General features: G+C 35.4%; 1 protein-coding gene across 1 annotated transcript in view; it reads right to left on the bottom strand.

Moving 5' to 3' along the window:
• Positions 1–3,364: 3,364 nt before the first annotated feature.
• Positions 3,365–20,958, bottom strand: part of LOC148951225 (heat shock 70 kDa protein cognate 4-like) — a 232,302-nt gene continuing 214,708 nt past the window's right edge. The window contains exons 2-8 of the mRNA XM_089090742.1: positions 13,968–14,176; positions 11,548–11,906; positions 10,248–10,618; positions 8,277–8,664; positions 6,651–6,881; positions 4,996–5,244; positions 3,365–3,605 (exon numbers count right to left, since the gene is read on the bottom strand). Of these exons, the coding sequence (XP_088946868.1) occupies positions 3,456–3,605; positions 4,996–5,244; positions 6,651–6,881; positions 8,277–8,664; positions 10,248–10,618; positions 11,548–11,906; positions 13,968–14,172 (1,953 nt within the window). The 5' untranslated portion in view covers positions 14,173–14,176 and the 3' untranslated portion in view covers positions 3,365–3,455. The remainder of the gene's footprint in view (positions 3,606–4,995; positions 5,245–6,650; positions 6,882–8,276; positions 8,665–10,247; positions 10,619–11,547; positions 11,907–13,967; positions 14,177–20,958) is intronic.

The raw sequence follows: 20,958 nt of genomic DNA, 5'->3' as shown, positions 1-20,958 counted from the left end.
TGGATGTAAGTTGCTTTCTTGAAATATGAAGGTCATAACAACACAAATGTAACTATCCTCTTTATTATAAATTTTAACTATATTAGTTTTGTCATGTATTGCAATATTTAAATCTTAAAAAATCAGCAGTCAAACTCTGGGGAGCAAATCTTTTCCATATGTCAAGAAAGTTTTTTCAACTTAGGCATAGTAAATCATCCAAATATATACAATTCTTGGACGAAGGTAGATTAATATCTTGAGGGGTATCTTCGTTATCCTAAAAAAGGCCATGATATTTGTTTATCAGAGGACCAAAATTTGAAGATAGGTCTTCTTAGGAAGATTTCTCGAATTGTAAAGTTTCATTTTAAGGTAAATCTGTATAGAAAAATGAAATCAGATTCGATTCCGAATCTGACTGCAAAATTGAGCTGTTTAATGGTGTATTGTCTGTGATTCGGCTACATTTTCACTCGAATTTTCTTATTTCCTTTTCTAAGGCTCACTTCATACCAAGCGAGCAATTCATGCTGTCTAAATACTTGATAACTTCTGTCGGAGATATCCTACGTGCCAAGAGGGTTCATTATCTTTCCCAATTAAGTTTATCCTTGGCACAGATGAATGAAGTGAATATTGCTCTCTTTGGCTTTTGACAACGTGTAGCTACAAATCAGTCTCCGTGGGGGCCAGGACCCTGAGCTGTGTGGTGTTAGTTTTTTTTCTTTTTGCCTTTACAGATTTGTGGACTTATTGCTTGACATATTAATAAAAACTGCACATAGAAATAACATTCGAGTATTTGACATTGGAAAAGTTCGGGCCTTTAAATCTGCATGTTGGGCAACTCTGTACTTTCCTCCCCTGTCACACCTAAAATTTCTTGATTTTTGAATGTTTCTTGTTGTATCTCATATTTTTCTCATAATTTGTCTATTGTTTTCAATCCCTTTTGTCCCTTCTAAAATGTCGTCTCTTTCGCCATCTGAAAGCTACCCGCGTGTATACCTGGTCGAGAATGTGCACAAGGGCTCACTGACCCCCAAATAAATCTGAAAGATACTACCATTTCTCATGATTTACTTATGTTTTCATTGAATTGGTCTGTTTTCTTTTTTTTTACCCAGATCTTTTCAAATATAAGCAACCTTAAAATTTATGCATACGTGTCTAATACACGTAACAGTCAAAATACGTATTTGATAACAACAACATTGACAAAAATTTATGCAATAAGATATTTTTTATGCAGCAAATATGACAAAGTTGAAAAATAGGATTTATTATCACGAGATTCACAATATTCGGACTTGAGGGTCTCAAAATTCTGACATTTCTTGTATTCATATAAATTTCCATTTTTTCGTCGAGTGAATTTATGCATAATCAAGAATAATGAATTTTCGAACTGGTTCTGACTCCTTTTTCACGTAAAAAACTATTCACGCATTCTTTTTCTTCTGCCTACCCCTGGTAACTATTCTTGCATGTACCCAGAATAGAGGTAATTCCTATTCAATTTAATCTATTGATTCTTCTTTTTATTTAACTTCTTCTCATAACATCACCCAGTGATTCCCCTGGGAGAAACTAATTTTACATAAGGTATTGTCACTTTCAACTTATTGCTGTTTCTTCGTACTTCCTGTAAATTCATTTAAACTACGATTTGAAGATTTAATACATTGTATTTGATAACATGAGGGTTTATACCCTCTTCTAAAATGAACACTACTCTTACAAAATTTGTTCTTCATTGCTTGAAATAACTCTTGGCTACATACAAAATTTAGTTACTTTTTGTTTTTAACAGGGGACTGGGAAGCAGCTAAACTGGACACATTTAACTGTATCCCGTATAGCCTAGGGTTAAATCCAGGCTTTAGGGGGAAGAAGCCGATATACAGCTAAACTCGAATCAACTCCGAAAAACGAATCGGTATAAATTTTCTGAATCTAACGAAAAAAAACTAATGAAGGAGAGCGCTCTCCCCTGACCCGGTCGTTATAAAGGAGCCCTGGCCTTATAGAAGAGCAAATTACGTTTCAGTCTTAAATCTTTTTTAGAATATCCTGCTGCGCTTTGATCTGGTCGCGCTGCGCACAATTGATTTTACAAAAATTATTCCTGTTAAATCTAGAAGATAGAATTTTTATCTCAGGTCTCTAAAAGGCGATCTTCTGTTTTGCACAGTTCCGACGTTGCATGAACCCTAGCAAGTTCACTTTCAGAGCTGTTGTTTCGCTTCCTATTTATATTATATAGTAGACTAGAAGAGATTATTTATTTATTCTAGAAAACAACCTGAAATTTTTCAAACTTTATAGCAACTTCACTCGGCTTTATGATCCCCATCCTGAGAGACTTTCCATCTCTTACGTAACCTCTAAACTGATCACCACTAAAAAAAAAACAAAAAAAAAAACAGTAGTACTGCTCCGCATTACAATTATGAATTATCATATGAACGGCAGAGGAGCTAAAACCCTCCGTGCTGTAATTTTGTACAATCTACGGATAGACAGTGAAGTTGCTTGTACTTAGCCAGGACGTCAAGACTTCGTAAATACCTGTCGAACAGAGGCGTTTCAAAGGTAGGAGCAGGAACCTCCATTGCAGATAACAATTTTTTTTTTTACTTTATCGATGAGTGCCATGTCGCCTTTCTTCACCCTATTCTTTTTTCAGCTTCCAAAATGAATTTGACCACATCTTGACCGTCTTCAAGTTCTTCATTGGAAGAACTAAGGACCTTAAAAAAATTTAACTTGACACCTTTGAATTACAGCAACCTATTTTTATCAGTCTCTTGTCAATGCATTTTTTTTTTCGCTGGTTTGTCGTTGCCTTTCATTGGTTGCAGAGCAAGTCTAGAAGACTGAGTCGCTTAAGCAAGGAATAAATGAGGGTGAAGAGGTGATGTTAGGTGACGAGAAAATCATCGAAGAGAATAGCTTCACTTATGAGTAGCATAAATAGTAATGATGGAAGATGCAGTAGCCAGTTTTTTTTAGTTGAGGTCTAGAAAAATAGGAAGTCTAGAAATTGAGATTATAATATTAGAAGCCCCGGTAATGACAACGGTCAAGAGCGACTCTGAAACTTGGGCTCTTCTAAAGGGTGAGGAAATTTGTAAAATATTTTCCATGGGAATTGTCGAAAGATAGCTTCAAGTACTCGTTTGACCGTATATCAAACAATGAAATGTAAGAAAAATGTGGTTGATCCCCCTGGTTCTGTGAATACGATTCTTATCAATACAAGGAGAACCTGTGAAGAAACGAAATTCGAAAACAAAATGACTTACACCTGATTCTAAATATGCACAACTCGACCCCTAGAGTAGAGCTGATTTTATTATCTCGTACTATCTCAAACCCATTTAATTCAAGTAAACTCAGCTATTTTATTAGGTACTCGAATCACAAATCAAGCGAAGCATAAAAATCAGGGTAGAAAGAACATTCGCATTTTAATCTACTTCTTCAATGGTTGGTCCACCAGCACGTCCAGCACCAGCACCTGCTGCTCCACTTGGGGCACCAGGACCGCTAGGGCCACCAGGCATACCTCCAGCTCCAGCAGCTCCTTGATACAATTTTGTTATTACGGGCTTGCAAATCTGAAAATGAAACGTCAGATTCTTAGAAATGGCAGGCAAATTTTAAAAATAAGATTTATAAGCATTCAAAATTTACTATGAATAAGGGCAAATGTCAGAAAGATATAATTATGGCTTAATCAAGACTGAATCCTTCCCCCTCCCAAAACATGAATAAACATGGAATTGGTTCTAACTTCTCCATAACTTTTTTTACTCCTATACTGTCGATTCCGGTTTATTGCTTTCCACAATCCGGACTGATGAATGTGAAGTTAACTTTGGAAAGCTGAGTGTAATTCTTGTTTGGGGCCAAATGTTATGGTTTTCGCTTGTCCTCGAGCCAGAGCATTTAGTATATGAGGTGAAGTTAGTTTTAGACGACTATCTGAAGTTGTTCCGCCAGGTTTTCGTTCCTTTTAGCAATGTTTCTGCTTTCAAGTTGAAATCTTGACTCAAAAAGGCAAGCATGTAGGCATGCATTTTAAATCGAGACTAAATTCTTAAGTGCATAAGATATGACAGTTTCATGTCTCCGTCGCCATATAATCTTCTTGGAACATTAAAAGAAGAAAATAATCTTTTAGCAACATTAAAAAGAAAAATTATCTTTTTGGAACATTAAAAAGAAAAAAAAGATCCACAAAGAATTTTCTCACACGTTCAAAAGGCGCTGCGATGTTTCCTTAGAAGCCATTTATCACACTAGGATTTTAAATCCATATAAATTTAAGGAGGTCCCTGGAGCCTCAACATCCCCACAGCTCCTAGTGCCAAATTTTTTTTCTAGCAAGGTCGGTATGGGAATAAAACAAAATACAAAACCAAAAAGATTGGCAGCATAAAAAGCTAACCGTAGGATTATCTCGCAACAAAATAATTGAGTCCAATTTAAATTTTAAACTTATAATCCAGTTACTTTGTTAGTCTCACGAACGTGGCTGGTAATTGTATATATATTAGTAGGCTATTAATTGTGTATACATATTAGTTAGGATATTTTAGTTTTATATATTTTTTAAATTGTATTTTTATTTGTATTTTAAATTGTATTTGATTAGTGTCAAAAGTCCAAAATTGCAATTAAGACTGATTCAAAATTATGATTGGGGTTTTAGATTCTAGTTTTCATTTTTTTTTTTTTTTACGCTGAAGACGTCTTGTTTTGTACGGGGAAATATTCGTTTGATTATTTTTTTCGTTTTCTTCTTACTGGTCATAGAACCGTTTGTCGTTTCCAGATTTATTTCTTTGTTTTGTAAGGATAAATCATTCCTGATCTGTGGATTTAATTTATTTACCTGACCTGAAGACCTATTCTCAGTTGTTGGTTTTCTTAAGACTAATTTTGAGAAATTCCTGTATAATTTCGATGATAGACAAGAAAGGTCCAAGAGTCAATTTAACTTACGTTTTCAACTTCTTTCTGCTTGTCTTCAAACTCCTCCTTCTCAGCCAATTGATTAGTGTCCAGCCATTTAATGGCCTCATTGCAGGTATCCAAAACTGTCTTGCGATCCTCTTCACTCATCTTATCTTTCATTTCTTCCCCTTCTACAGTCTGTTTCATATTGAAGCAGTATGATTCAAGAGCATTTTTGGCTGCGATCTTCTCTCTTTGCTTCTCATCTTCACCGCGGTAAGTCTCAGCATCATTGACCTACAAAGATTATGTATTGTTTAAAACAAGTTAAAGCCTCATTTAACTTACTGTTCTTTAGGCCTATTCGCTGACCTGCCGCAATACTGTTTTCTTTAGCCGTCCAGATACCCAACTGATGAAAACTTTATAGGTTAATCGATAAGAAAATTTCTAATTTAATTTCTTTCACGGAGCTAATCGATATCGAAGTTGAACGACTTATTTAAGCATGCATGGTAATTCTATCTAATTATTCGTGTAATTAATCGTATGAAATTGTAATTATTCGTGTAAAAGAAAATAAGGAAACAGCTTGTCCATGTGCATATAATATGCAATAGTTTTCATTGTTTGATTAATCATCAGAATCCGCAGTGCCCCATTCCTCACGTTTATGTTGTATTTCTATGCGCACTGTCAGTGCCAGTGTAATTCTATATACGGTCAAATCTTTGAGGCTTGCTTTCCGTGAAGCACCAAGGATATCAAAATGAAAACATCTTTTGCGCCCTGGCTGGATATCAAAATGAAAACATTTTTTGTCCCCTGGCTTCATCTTAATAACCGAAAACTGGGATTTTCTATGATTTTTCTTTCGGTTGTTACAAGGATATTAAAGTAAAAAGCATTGCGCATAAGTTTGTGTGCAGTGTTCGCATGCAAAAATTTAATAAAAACTATGATATTCATTATGTTAATAAACACATTATTTCCTGTGTACGCAATTCACGTAAACTGGGTGAATATCCTCCAGGTAAGCTTGTATCTTTCGATAAATGCTTTTAAGGGGTCTGGGCGTTTATCGTGTACCCTATATTTTATCCAGTATTTTCTGGGGGGGGGGAGGTAAACGCTGGCTACCGCTTTTATGACACTGAATATGCGTTTGAAGTCTAGATTTTCATCTTGCAATTTGTGATGTTTACCTAATTTAATATTTGTGCTTTGCATAACACAAATCAAGTAACAAGTGATAGGATATTTGGTCTTTCTAAGATGTTCTTGTAGGTTTCAATTCAATAATGACGAAGTTATCATTTCTACTTCTAAGCATACAGTGATGTCATTCCTGTACATTCTGCTCGAAATAGACTTCATCGAAAAGCCTCGAGATAAACCGGATACTGTACAGACGAAAAATCTGGATTAAAGTGTGTAATCTTAGCAACGCGAAGCAAAAAGCGTTCAAATAAATAGATTCTCAAAAATGTGCCCAAAATAATAGCTAAATAGGCTGAACAAGGTTTGGATATAATTACCAGTATTATCATTGCTTTTTAGGTCAAACAGTTTGGAATCCACTGCTTTAAGGTAGACTCTTTGAAGTTTTACTGGCAAACGAAAAAAAGTCCCGTATCCATAACTACCAGTAATACAAACAATAGTAGCATAGGGACTGGCTTAAAAAACTAAATCTAGCTTACCATTCGCTCTATTTCCTCCTTAGATAAGCGACCCTTATCATTGGTGATTGTGATCTTGTTTTCTTTTCCTGTAGATTTATCAGCAGCAGTAACGTTCAAAATACCATTAGCATCGATATCGAACGTCACTTCGATTTGTGGCACTCCTCGAGGGGCTGGCGGGATTCCGCTGAGCTCAAATTTGCCAAGAAGATGGTTGTCTTTGGTCATAGCTCTTTCTCCTTCATATACCTATAAGAACAATGATATTGCACTAAAACTAATAAATTATATTTTTGTAACTACGACACTGAAAAACTAATCGCAGGCACAAAAAAAACTAATTGCAGGCACTTTCTCTAGGATTGGTTAAACAAGACTGAATCTATTTGATTCAGTAATGCAAGAAAAATCCTTGTCGAACGCATTAAGAGCTCAATTTCTTTTTGCTGCTTCAAAAAGTATAAATCTTAGTTAGCAATGAAAAATTTAATTGCATATTATAATCAAGGTGTGCACATGAACAACGTTCATTTCGCTAAAGTTTGTTCAAAATAGAACAAGGAAGTGTAGTATAAGCTTTATTGCCTTTTTACTAAACATTTGAAAGGTATCCCTGAACATACATTTTCGGGTTTTCCAGGTTGATCTGGTTTCTGGATTACTTTTGGGTTAGTCTGTAGGGACCCAGGTAAATAAATTTTGTTTTCTCTTAACGAGAAAACAAGTTTATTTTCTGTTTTCTTTTCTTTCCTAGGATTATACTTCGGTAGGGTTTAAAGTGAATACAGACTGGTTTCAGTTTGTATAGTTATCATCTTTATAAATTGATCCAAGGCTCCGAGTGTATTATATGTACAATATATATTGTTCTTTTATACGAAATTTACGAAAGTTGGACTTTAATCCTTCATCAGTACAACCCCATACTATTGCCCAACACTCCCATAAAGAGGCCGAAGGAGGCAAACATTAACAGACTAAACAAAAAACTTAACTAGAAAGTGAATTTGAAAGATTTTAAAGTAGGTCGACTCTAACTCAACGCTAGTAGTGCTCAAAAGGTAGTGAAACAAAAGTAAAAGGCAAGTGAGAAAATAGTCTAAAAGATGACAGAAAAGTTTCGCCTATAAAAGCCGAGGTCCAGTCCAACCAAGGTGACAAACTACGAGAAGGTCTTTGTTTATTTGCTAGGCCACTTTTGCCGCTAGACAGTGGGCTGTCACTGTAATTATATTTTTGATATAAGCCAATCTGGTTACTTAAGATTCAATGCGCAATTTTCCATATTACCTAAACAAGAAAAATTAATTTCCTTATAATGTTAAGACTGAAACAATTGGAAAAAACAGAACAAAAATAGTGGGTTGTGTGGAACCAAATATCTCCAAATCAAAAGAATTGGGACGTTCAAAGTAACAAATCGTAAGATAAATTAAAAGGTTGGAATGCCGCTCGGAGCAGTCGATATTAAATTATATCCACCAAATCTTGTCATTTTCTATATGGCAACGATTTTTTTCGAAAGTCCAAAATCGCAATTAAGACTGATTCAAAATTATGATTGGCTGGTTAGAATGTTTACCACAAGACAATAATATCAACTCAAATAGTAATTACAGAAACAAAAATATTGGCTTCCCTCACCTGAATCAACACTCCAGGCTGATTGTCGGAGTAAGTTGTAAAAGTCTGAGTTTGTTTTGTTGGAATGGTCGTGTTTCTTTTAATCAAAGGAGTCATCACTCCACCAGCTGTTTCAATACCAAGAGAAAGTGGTGCAACATCCAACAAAAGGAGGTCCTGAATGGCTTCAGACTTGTCACCGTGAAGAATGGCAGCTTGAACAGCTGCACCATAAGCTACTGCTTCATCGGGGTTGATTGACTTATTGAGCTCTTTGCCGTTAAAGAAGTCTTGTAAAAGTTTTTGCACCTTCGGAATACGCGTGGAACCTCCAACAAGAACTATCTCGTGGATGGTTCCTTTATCTAACTTGGCGTCCCGGAGAGACTTTTCAACAGGCTCCATTGTGCTACAAAATAACTATTATTAAATTCTAGAAGAAAAACGGATTCCAGGTAAACATATTTACCCATTATATTAGGGGAAATTCGCAGACCAACAAAGTAAGACCGTAATAACTACAATACATCAATTCTAGTTGTTCGTGTAACACAAAATGCAATATTGGGAACTAACTAGCTTACTTAGTCCAAATTCGAAAGGGGTTTGAATTTGCTGCATTTTCCTTTCTGAGAAACAAATATAAAAGGACCTCTGGCGATTTCACAAAGGTACTGAATCGATGCAATAGCCCATATTAACCATTTAGTGAAACTTATCCAAAATTAGGTGGTTTTAAAGGCGATGTTAATTTTGGAAAACAGACTAGCTTACTTTCTGTCCAAATTCTTCCATAAAAAAAGCTAATATTATCCTAGATGAGTCTCATCTGATATTTTGTAAAAGTCCGTTTCCATTATGAATAGAAACTTAACGCAAAAACGATAAAACTACACTACAGTCCCAATTTTGAGATGTATATTTTTTTTTTTAAGATCAAAGGTTAAGCTGAACCTGGCTTTTCGATGGTTAGTTTTTAAATGCCTCGAACTTTTCCTTCAATCATTAGCATTAACAAATTGAAAAATATGTCCCTAGACTATTTAAAGAAATAGTAGTCAACCAATTGTAAAATAACACAAACTCTTAGGAGCAAAAAGATACTACCATGATGGTTGCAGCAGAAGCTGCAACCTGGTAAAGAGCGAACCACAGCCCAAAGTAACCAAAAGTCAAAAAACGATTTAGAAAAAACTGTCCAGTGGAAAAAATTGCCATCTGACAGAGATTCAGGAATGGTAACTATTATTTTTGTTCGTCTTAAAAGTATAAGTTTATTGCGAAAAGAAATTTATGGAGATTTTGAAAAAGCCTGAAATCCCTTGAAGTTGGAGGTAAGATAAAATGAAGTGTAACTTTGGAATCAGCATGGTCGAAAACCTTGTACAGGGAAATTACAGTCCCCCTTCTTGAAAAACAAGGAAATCGGTTTTTACCGGTAACAATGATGTCCTTTTTTTTTCAAGGGCTAGGCGTAAGCTTTTTTGCATGGGTAGCGCTGATCTGATTCCCTTTTTTTGTTTTGTTTTTTCAAGGCTAGCGGGTTACCAGAACATCATAATCAAAAACTGTCATAATTACGTGCTTTTTGTAAATTCCACCATCTGCAAGTGCCATATAGCACTAAAAGTGACACTTTTCGTGCCATTTCTCCATTGGAAAAAGTTGGGACTAGTGGGCCATCAGAACTTTTTAGATTGATGTTTGATGACTCATTTAAAAGCTATTGCTCATGTCTTATTTGCTTTTTATCAATTCTACCATCCGTAAGTGCGACATAGTAATTTCAAAACGAGACTACAGAAATACGATATTGCGAGAACTTCCCCGTTCACACGTGTGCTAAGGTAGATGTCTATTTCTAAAAGTCATCGTTTTGAACCAATCAGGGCTGCTGATAAAAGCCAAAGCGAATGTTTGATTGTCCCGACACTGATATCTAGCAAACCATACATGTGGATTGGGCTTAACATATAAATCTAGGGATTTTACCTTCTAAACAGGTCAGCACAGAGCTCTTCAAAACGAGCACGAGTAATTGATGTATAGAAATCAACACCTTCATGCAGCGAGTCAATTTCAATACTAGCCTGGGTCGAGCTCGACAAGGTTCTTTTCGCTCTTTCGCATGCAGTCCTTAGTCGTCTTAATGCTCTTGCATTGGCAGACAGATCTTTTTTATACTTTCTCTTAAATTCTTGCACGAAGTGGTTGACCATTCTATTATCGAAGTCCTCTCCACCCAAATGTGTATCACCAGCTGTGGATTTCACTTCAAAAATGCCTTCTTCAATTGTAAGAATGCTCACATCAAAAGTACCACCGCCGAGGTCGAAAATCAGGACATTTTTCTCTTTACCAACCTGAAAGATGGCATTTACCTTAACGTATAATAACAATAATTAACTTATGACCGGTACATAAACACTTAATAAGTGAGTAAAAAAGAAAAAAGAACGATATAATCACGTGAATTAGAAGGGGGCATGCCCCCCCCTAGATTAAAAAAAATATCCTTTGGTATTTTCAGTTTAAAAAATGGCTTCGCCTTAGACGATGAAAAAAGTACGTGTTTATATATGGTCTGTTATTAAATATGCGCCAAAATCAACACTGAGCAAACCAGCCTGAAGAAAATAACACCATTCCATAAGGCCCCACCCAATAACATTCATATCAGTGAATTTTCGTATACTATTTCAACTCCCTAAAAATCTCCAGCAAGATCAGTTTTCAGTAAAGCGCTTGTTTTTCAGAAAAATTAGAAATTCTAGGAAAATAAGCCGGTTAGGATAGAACTTTCTGTAATTTCAGTCAAATATCAATTTCTGAAAACCCCATAAGGTTTCATTCCCCTAGCTCAATTACTTTCTAAAAATATTAGAAGCAAGTATAGCCAAAAATCAATAATAGTACAGTAAACTAATATAATACTCATTGTTTCTCTATCTAGCTAAAAGTATTATATTCAAATGCGGATTGAGGGCTTAAATTTGTCCTAGAAGATACTTTTTCTTACTACAAATATGTGGGAATGTTAGAGCTAACTTGATATTGCTAGAAAAACAAGACTAGTAAACATGATTCTTTGGAAATAGGACTAATTTAGTTCTTTAATAGTAGTAACAAATAAACATTACAATACTAATAAACATTACAACCTGATTCTTTGAAAATATGACTAATTTAGTTTTTGTATAGTAATAGCTTCTTTATTCACGTCCCTTTCAATCTAGTACGTTGCGCACTAAGATTAGACGGATACAAGTTCAAAAATACATTGAATGATTACCTTTTTATCCAAGCCGTAGGCGATTGCAGCTGCAGTTGGCTCATTAATTATGCGAAGAACGTTCAATCCAGAAATGGTGCCAGCATCCTTTGTAGCTTGCCTTTGAGAATCGTTGAAATATGCAGGCACAGTAACAACAGCGTCAGTAACCGTTTTGCCAATAAAAGCTTCAGCAGTTTCCTTCATTTTGGTGAGTACCATTGATGAGATTTCTTCAGGGAAAAACGTCTTCGTTTCACCTTTGTAGTCAACTTGAATTTTCGGCTTGCCACCGTCACTGATGACCTTGAAAGGCCAGTGTTTCATATCTGACTGAACTGTAGAATCTTCGAACTTCCGGCCAATTAGTCTTTTGGCATCTAAGAAAAAAATTAGTTAGAACAAATCGAATACACTAAAAATTACAAATACATTTACCCCTTGCGAATTAAATCCTTGTCCGTAAAGTTACGACTTTTCAGGCGTAGTTCTGGCTGCTGAAAGTTGCCATCAGCTGCAAGCAGGGCTTTCACCTCGAGTGACTTATCTTTTTTCACTAATTTTCCTTGGCTTTTTGTGATACCTTTTCCCAAGAAGAAAAATAGATTTTCAGGGACAATTAAAATAACGAGTTTTCTTTTTAATGAGTAATCCAGTATTTGAAAGCCCATTTCACGATGATGGCAGTTGAACTCTCATGTTGATTTCCCACCCTCGCAAAAACACGAAGTTGAATTTCTTCACTAAGCTGAACTGTAATCTCAAGGATGAGTCAAAATATAGCTCTTCATAAAGTTCAAGAAAAGAATGAGTGTAGAAGCAAAATTCTGTTGGTACAATCTTGCACGACAACACAGGTGCAAGCGCATGGATAGACCATCCAGCTCTCATTCTCGGTAAAAGGGGCTCAATTCGATGACTTTGGATGATTTTTATAACGAGCATCAGAACTTAAACTGATGCCCATATTTATTACTATGGGAAGGCTTACTATAGACAACTCTAGGGTGACATAAAACTACATTTTTATTTTCTTTGAAAACAAAAATGATTCTTTCTAGTACAGCATAGAGCAGAGTAATTCATCTTCCTGTCGAAGATTTTAGCGGGGCATTCGTTGTGGTTACTATATGAAATTCACTTCTACTGTTGTCTGAATCTATACCTGTGAGAGTCTGCCCCAGGCTAAAATGATGCTTGTCTCATAAGGAATTGTGCAAATCTTGGAAATGGGGTGCATGCGGGAATTCCATAGCATTGCTGTAGACTGGATTGGTCCAAAAATGACCTAGGCCACAAAGCTGGAGAAATTTGCAGCATTCCTCGGGACTCAGAAGTCATTAATTGGATCAAACGCAAGTAAGTCCAAGCTGTCGATATCCCCCAACCATGCATCGGACTGGCTCGAACTAAGATCTGAGTAAGACAAAACGAGGTAAGCCGACTTTGGGGAAAAACTGTCTCAATTGAGTATAAAACCGAGGAAAGTCCAAGCTACAGGGCTTTCACAAAACGACTCGGTGCAAAATCAGTTTTTTTTTTTACATAAAAATAAGTCACTGAAATTTTGATTACCCACAAAATTTTAAAGGAAAATCAAAGGCGATAGTAAAACCTAAAACGAGAAGAAATCAAAATTGAAAATCAAGTCAAACCAAAAAAAAAAAAAAACATTATGACAAAGGAAGAGTTGGGCTGCCACCCTCTTTAGAGCTCCTAAGACACAAGGATGCACTTTGTTCGTCCAAATTAACTCTTCTGATTCATGTCTAACTTAATTTTTCAGTTTCAAATTAATCATTCTAATATCTGTTCCCTTTAGGTTTCATTTAATCAATCATATCAGTTTCCGTTTGTTTCGAGTGGCTTATTTTGTGACTATTTCTCTTTTTTTTTTAAGTTAATAATTAATTTCTTAAGACATACACGGTAATTACCAGACAGTTTCTACTGATGTAGATTCCCTCTCCGAGTTCTATATATTCTGGTGTCTACCGAGACACCAGCATTGGTTCTGTGGGTTTCCGCGCACCGCGAGAACCGGTCTACAAAAACCTTGGTATAACATTGTAACCATAGCTGCTTTACATTACTGGTTCAGTTCGTCTCGCGTATTATTGCTGCAGTGGAACTATATAATTTTTTAAAACTTTAGGCTGATTTAACCGTTAAAATACTAACAGCTAAAACGACAGAGATGGGACAGAGCAGAATTTATAAGGGATCCCACTTATTAGATATGGAAAATTCAAAAGAGCATACACCTACACGGTTGAAATAATTGACGCCAAAGCCAAATTGATGTATGCCAAAAACAAATTCAGTTGTTTTATATTAGAAAAACTTGCTGAAAGACCGGCTTTGTCCTTACTATAAACTTTTGAAATCCAAAGTAGAGCCTTAGAAATTTTTTTATTAAATTTATGCTTATAAGAACTTACCAAAAACTGTGTTTTGTGGATTCATGGCAACTTGATTTTTAGCAGCATCTCCAATTAGTCGCTCAGTATCAGTGAATGCCACATAAGATGGTGTCGTTCGGTTACCTTGATCATTGGCAATGATTTCAACTTTACCATGTTGGAATACGCCAACGCATGAGTAGGTAGTTCCCAGATCAATACCAATTGCAGGTGCTTTTGCCATTCTTGTAAAAAACGGTAATTAGGTAAGTTGATGACTTAAAATAAATGCAAGGCCACGATTAGATAATCACTGCAAACCTGATGAGTTTGAAAGATGGACAATGTCAAAATTATTTCAATATATTCTTTTGCAATTTTCTTTTGCCAGAAAGTTAAAATTTTTAAACTGTTACAAAATTCTGTCCTTGTGACGTAGCAGCGTTTTAGGAGAAATATAAGTCGTACGAATTACATTATATGCAACGGGACTAGAGCAAATTATTTCCTTTAAAACGTTACATAAAAACACCACGTCTATCTTGAAATTACCGTCTAAGAAACGGCAAGAGCCCCCCCCCCCCACTCATGGCAATTAGCAGGACGTGTCAGTGAATCCAAGGGCTCTTTGGTCAAACTAAAAGGCATTACTTCGCTGATGACAGAAAAAGCTTTCAAGCTCAGAGAAGTAGGCCAATCATTTTTCTGGTAATCAGTATTTTAGGACTAGGCTGCCTAACATTGACATTTGATGGCTTGACAGATTCCTATTGAAGTAAACGGGACCTTCAATTATGCAAAGGCCAACACCCCATCCTAGATCTACCACTGGAAGCCGGTAGTAGATACCAGAATACCTGGAACTTGTATCCCAGGTTGTATTTTAGGCAAATATATTCTGCCGTGTATTTGGTAATTTGATAGAGGTTTTCCTTTTGATGCATCAACTGAATATTCTAAACTCGTTGCTCTTGAGTCGGGTTCCGTGAGTTGATAATATTCACTACTTCGTAGTTCAAGCTACATGCCCACACAATACAATAATTTGTCAAGTTTTATATCAATTTGCAGACAACTTGTTTCCTGAGGACATGTCCTTGCGATGAAATTTTTTTTCGAAGAAAAACATGACCCAGGATTCAACTTGGAATATTCAGTGGTTCACAAACCAACGCCAATCAAAGTTGTATTCTCATCTGTTAGGCAAGATTCTGACTTCTCATAGTATATTTCGATCAAGCGTATACAATTACCTAAGGAGGGGAGGTGTTCGCGACAAGACGTGTCTAAGCGGCAAAAATGCCAGCCGCGAAAATTCAATAGAAAGCCAAGCTGCCTTATGCGACAGGCTGTGATCCGGACTTGGCCCAGTTTAAAGATAGGAATGGGGCCACAATTAGCGATCAGGAAAAAACTAAAGAGAGATGGGCCGAACATTTTGAGAATTTGCTTAACCGAGATAGAGTTACAGGAAAAGATAGATGAAAATGAAAAAGTTTGTGATACCTTGGATGTGAAGGAAGATTTGTTTTGTGAGGAGGAATTATTGACAGTATTATTTTTTAACCCTAAAAGGATTAAAAAATAATAAGGCTCCAGTTGCTGATAGGGTGGTAAATGAGTTTCTTAAATATGGTGGCTCTGAGGTTGAAATAAGTTACTGAAGATTATGAATATGATTTTTGAAAAAGGGGAAGTACCTAATGATTTTAGGAGAACCTAAATTAAGCCACTTTATAAGAAAGGTGATAAAAGTGAGTGTGGTAATTATCGAAGCACTAGTCTGGTCTCTGTAGGTAGTAAATTACTTAGTAATATGATACTTTTTAGACTGAGAGATACCGTTGACAAGTTTTAAGAGAAGAACAGTGCGGTTTTAGAAAAGGTAGAGGATGTTTCGACCAAATTTTCACTCTTACGCTAATAATTGAGAAGTGCCTAAGTTTTCAAACACCTTTGGTCCTCAGTTTTATAGATTATAAGCAAGCGTTCGATTCTGTTGATAGGAGAGCTTTAGTAAAGGTTTTATCCTTGTATGGTATACCAGACAAATACATTAAAGTGACTAATGCTATGTACGAGAATAACACTGCTGCGGTTAAGATAGGAAATGAGGTTAGCAGCTGGTTTTGTATTAAATCAGGAGTTAAGCAGGGTTGTGTTCTATCCCCCTTTATATGGATTAAATAAAAAAAAAAGTTTTTTAAACTGAAAGTAAGGATCGACATTAAAACTTAAAACGAACAGAAATTATTCCGTATATGAAAGGGGCTGTCCCCTCCTCAATACCTCGCTCTTTTCGCTAGTTTTTTCTTGTTTTAAAAAATAAAGTTGTGTGACAGATTCAAACTTTAGCGTAAAGAGCGAGGTATTGAGGAAGGGACAGCCGCTTTCATATACGGAATAATTTCTGTTCGTTTTAATGTTGCTCCTTACTTTCAGTTAAAAAAAACTTAGTTTCTTTTTAATTTAATTTCTGAACGTTTTTGAATTAATGCAGGTTTTGATTTTGGCTCACCGTACATGAATAATTAAAACAAAATTTGCATATTAATTTTACTTTTATTTGGTTAAGTGGCTTCACATAAAGAAAGAAAAACGAGCAAAAATGGGTTTTTTATAGGCCAAATGAAAATACTGAAAAAACAAAGAGAATATTTCGAGGACAAACGCCTCTCTTCAGCGCGAAACGAAACGATGTATCCAAGGAAAGTGCCGAGAAAAAAAAAAAAAAAAAAGAAAAAAAAAAAAGAGAGTGGCTTTCTCGAAACTTGTTTAATTTTATTTACGATCGTTTTATTAGTAATAAATATACGTAACTTACGAATTAACTTACGTAACAAACTTCTATATTCATAGATTTTTAATACGTATATTAGGGGGTTTGCCCCCTAGTCAATACCTTGCTCTTTAAGCTAAAGTTCAAATTTGTTTCCAATTCTTTAGAAATGACCTCTTAATCACAATCAGTTGAAATCAGTTGAAAAACTTGTTTTTTTTACTTAATTTCTGATCTTTTTCTTTAATAATGCTGGGAAATCCGACGCCCCCTTCATAGCAATGTCCCTTCCCCCATGAAAACTTCCTTCATGGAAAGATCCTCTCATATAACCCCTGACCCCCCCCCCCCGCCTACCAGAAAAAATCCCCCTTAAAACGTCTGTATGCTTCCCAATAACCAATACTATATGTTAACATTGGGTAAAGTTAATAACTTTCAGCCCCGCCCCCCGGGACTTAGGGAGATTTAGTCATCCTAAAAGACATTGTTATCATATTTTCGACCATGCTGAACAAAATGGCTATCTCAAAATTTTGATCGGGTGACTTTGGGGAAAAAAATGAGCGTGGGACGGGGCCTAGTTGCCCTCCATTTTTCGGTCACTTAAAAAGGGCACTAGAACTTCTAATTTCCGTTCCAATGAGCCCTCCCACGATATTCTAGGACCACTGGGTCAATACGGTCACCCCCGGGAAAAAAAAACAAAAAAAAATAAAATAAACACGCATCTATGATCTTTCTTCTGGCAAAAAATGCAAAATTCCACATTTTTGTAGATAGGTGCTTGAAACCTCTTAAGTAGGGTTCTCTGATACGCTGAATATGATGGTGTGATTTTCATTAAGGTTCTGTAACTTTTAGGGGGTCTTTCCCCCTTTTTCTAAAATCAGCGACATTTTCTAAGGCGCGTAACTTTTGATGGGTAACAGGAACGGCAATGGGAGACCACGGAATCAAATGGGGCGGAAAAAGTCTCCTGGACTTACGTTATTCTGATGATTTAAGCATCCTAGATGAAAGTGTGAGCAAAATAAATGAAGTTTTAGAGGTTTTGCGAGTTCAGGGTGCTAGAATAAGTTTGAAAATTAATGTTAAGAAGACTAAGTCACTAAGGCTAGGAATAAGTGAAGATGAAAAGGTGACGTTGGGGAATGAAAAGATTGAACAGGTGGGCAGCTTCACTTACCTTGGTAGTATTATTAGTAATGATAGTAGGAGCAGTGAAGATGTTAAAAGTAGAATAGCCAAGGCTCGGGGTGTTTTTTTCACAGTTAAAAAAATTGGAAGAATTGGAAGACAAGTCTGCAAACCAAGATTAGAAAATTGGAAGCTACAGTGATGACAGTGGTCAAATATGGCTCTGAAGCATGGACGCTCCAGTAGAATAGATCTATGCAATTTGCCAAGGCCCCCGTACAAACAGGTTTTTCTAGTAGTTACAGGTCATCACACTCTTTGCCAAGAGGAACGACGCAATTTCAAAGTTCAATGCCTTTTTGGTGATAAGCCCAGTATTCTACAATGCTCGCGTAAAGCATCTAGTACCACAGCCAGTGATTGCGGTTAAATCCGTGGTCATTCATCTGTAAGTTGATTAGTAGGTTTTTTTTTTAAAAACTTGGTTATTCGTTTCATGGGTTTCATTAATAGAAAGAGTAATGCATTTGAAAAGGGTAATTACTTCTTTAGTTTGCGAGATTTGCGAATTTTTTTTGCGAAAAGATATTTGCGAAAAGATATTTGCGTAGACGCTTACAAGGGACATTGCTAGAAAGTATTCAATAGCTTAATTGAAAAGTAACGATAGAATGACATTTTGACTTGACCTAGCTTTACCTCGCCGATGTGGTCTGTATAATACGTAAGTAACGTTTGAAAAATATTGTCAATTTAAAAAGAAAGGGTTTAAAAGTGTAATGAGGGGGGTGGGGTGCATAGCGGGGTGCGTTGCACGAGGGTTCAGTTAAAGAGGAGCCCGTTGCCCGGAGGGATTTCGGGTAAACACGGGGTCAGTAACAAGGGGGGTTCAGTTGCACGGGGCCTCTCCCTTTTTTTTTTTAGTAAATAGGGCTCCCTGTTTTAAAAATACCTTTTTATTCGGAGGCTTGGAGCATTTGGTGAATAGATATTAAACGTAATGAAATTTAGCACGGAGGTTCAGTTGGAAAGGGGTTTCAGTTATGCAGGGGTTCAGTTACATGGGGGTTCTTTTTGTTAAATAAGTAGTTTTTGTATCTTTTAAAAGATCTTTACGGGGATTGAGAGACTCAGTTGCCTAATTCCGTGTGATTTTTCTTTACTGGATGCAATTATAATAGTTATTTTTGGTTTATAATTAGTAGTTCGTTTATATATTAAAAGAGCTGTAGGGGGATTTAGAGACTCATGTGCCTAATTCAGTGTGATTTTTTTTTAATTGATAGTCATTAAAAACTAAATAATTGTTTAAATTCATAATTTAATTTATAAAATATATGAGCGTTAAGGGGATATAGTGTCACAGGTTCCTAATTCCGTGTGATTTTTCTTTACTTGTTGGTCATTAAAAACGAAATTTTTGTGTTAAATAAGTTGTTTGTGTATCTTTTAAAGGAGCTTTACGGGGATTGAGAGACTCAGTTGCCTAATTCCGTGTGATTTTTCTTTACTTGTTGGTCATTAAAAACGAAATTTTTGTGTTAAATAAGTAGTTTTTGTATCTTTTAAAAGAGCTTTACGGGGGTTGAGAGACTCAGTTGCCTAATTCCGTGTGATTTTTCTTTACTTGATTGTCATTAAAAACGAAATTTTTGTGTTAAATAAGTAGTTTTTGTATCTTTTAAAAGAGCTTTAAGGGGATTGAGAGACTCAGTAGCCTAATTACGTGTGATTTTTCATTACTTGAGAGAAATTAAAAACTAAAATGTCGTGTTAAATAAGTAGTTTTTGTATCTTTTAAAAGATCTTAACGGGGATTGAGAGACTCAGTGGCCTAATTCAGTGTGATTTTTCTTTCCTTGCTTGTCATTTATAAATTAATAGGTGAGTTAAAGTATTTTATTGTTTTAATTTTAAAAAGTGCAGGACTGGTTTTTATATTCTCCTGTTAAATATAAAGTTTTTTTTCTATATTTTGTGGAAGTATATAAAGAAATTTTTGTTTTAAATCATAATTTATTTATAATTTTATTTTAGATAAGCGGGTTGTGATTTACTAAGTCGCCTAATTCCGTGTTATTTTTGTTTACTTGATGGTAATTAAAAACTAAATTTTTTTGTTAAATAAGTAGTATTTTATCTTTTAAAATATCTTTAAGGGGGTTGAGAGACTCAGTTGCCTTATTCCGTGTGATTTTTCTTTACTTTGTAGTCATTAAAAAAGAAAATTTTGTTTTAAATAATTAGTTTTTGAATCTTTTAAAAGAGCTTTACGGGGATTGAGAGACACAGTTGCAAAATTCAGTGTGCTTTTTCTTTACATGGTGTTCTTTAAAAACGAAATTTTTGTGTTAAATAAGTATTTTTTGTATCTTTTAAAAGAGCTTTAAGGGGTTTGAGAGACTCAGTTGCCTAATTCCGTGTGGTTTTTCCTTACTTGGTAGTCATTAAAAACGAAATTTTTGTGTTAAATAAGTATTTTTTGTATATTTTAAAATATCTTTAAGGGGATTGATAGACTCAGATGCCTGTTTCCGTGTGGTTTTTGTTGACGTGGTGGTCGTTAAAAACGAAATTTTTGTGTTAAATAAGAAGTTTTTGCATCTTCTAAAAGAGCTTTAAGGGGTTTGAGAGACTCAGTTGCCTAAGTCCGTGTGGTTTTTCATTACTTGGTAGTAATTAAAAACTAAATTTTAGTGTTAAATAAGTAGTTTTTCTATCTTTTAAAATAGCTTTAAGGGGTTTGAGAGACTCAGATGCCTGTTTCCGTGTGGTTTTTGTTTACTTGGTTGTCATTAAAAACGAAATTTTTTTGTTAAATAAGTAGTTTTTGTATCTTTTAAAAGAGCTTTAAGGGGTTTGAGAGACTCTGTAATGCACTAGTTTTTCAGTAAAGACACTCAATATCCTAAAAGTGTTTAATTCAAACTTTTTTAAAACTTCGAAATTTTTCAACTTTATTTATTTCTTTCTTTCTGTACATAACTTAAAATGTCAAAATATGCTTACAGTTCTAACAATTGCGCTCTGTGATTGGTCAGAGACACGATGTGACTTTCCCACTGGCATTCTATGACCGGTTGGTTAACAATGCAACTGAAATCAGCACAA

Source organism: Artemia sp. Qi Xiang Cuo, chromosome 6 (assembly GCF_049724085.1).
Source record: "Artemia sp. Qi Xiang Cuo chromosome 6, ASM4972408v1, whole genome shotgun sequence".
NCBI classification, from domain to species: Eukaryota; Metazoa; Arthropoda; class Branchiopoda; order Anostraca; family Artemiidae; genus Artemia; species Artemia sp. Qi Xiang Cuo.
The sequence above is the reverse complement of the archived record's forward strand: the minus strand, read 5'-3'. Positions and strand labels throughout refer to the sequence as shown.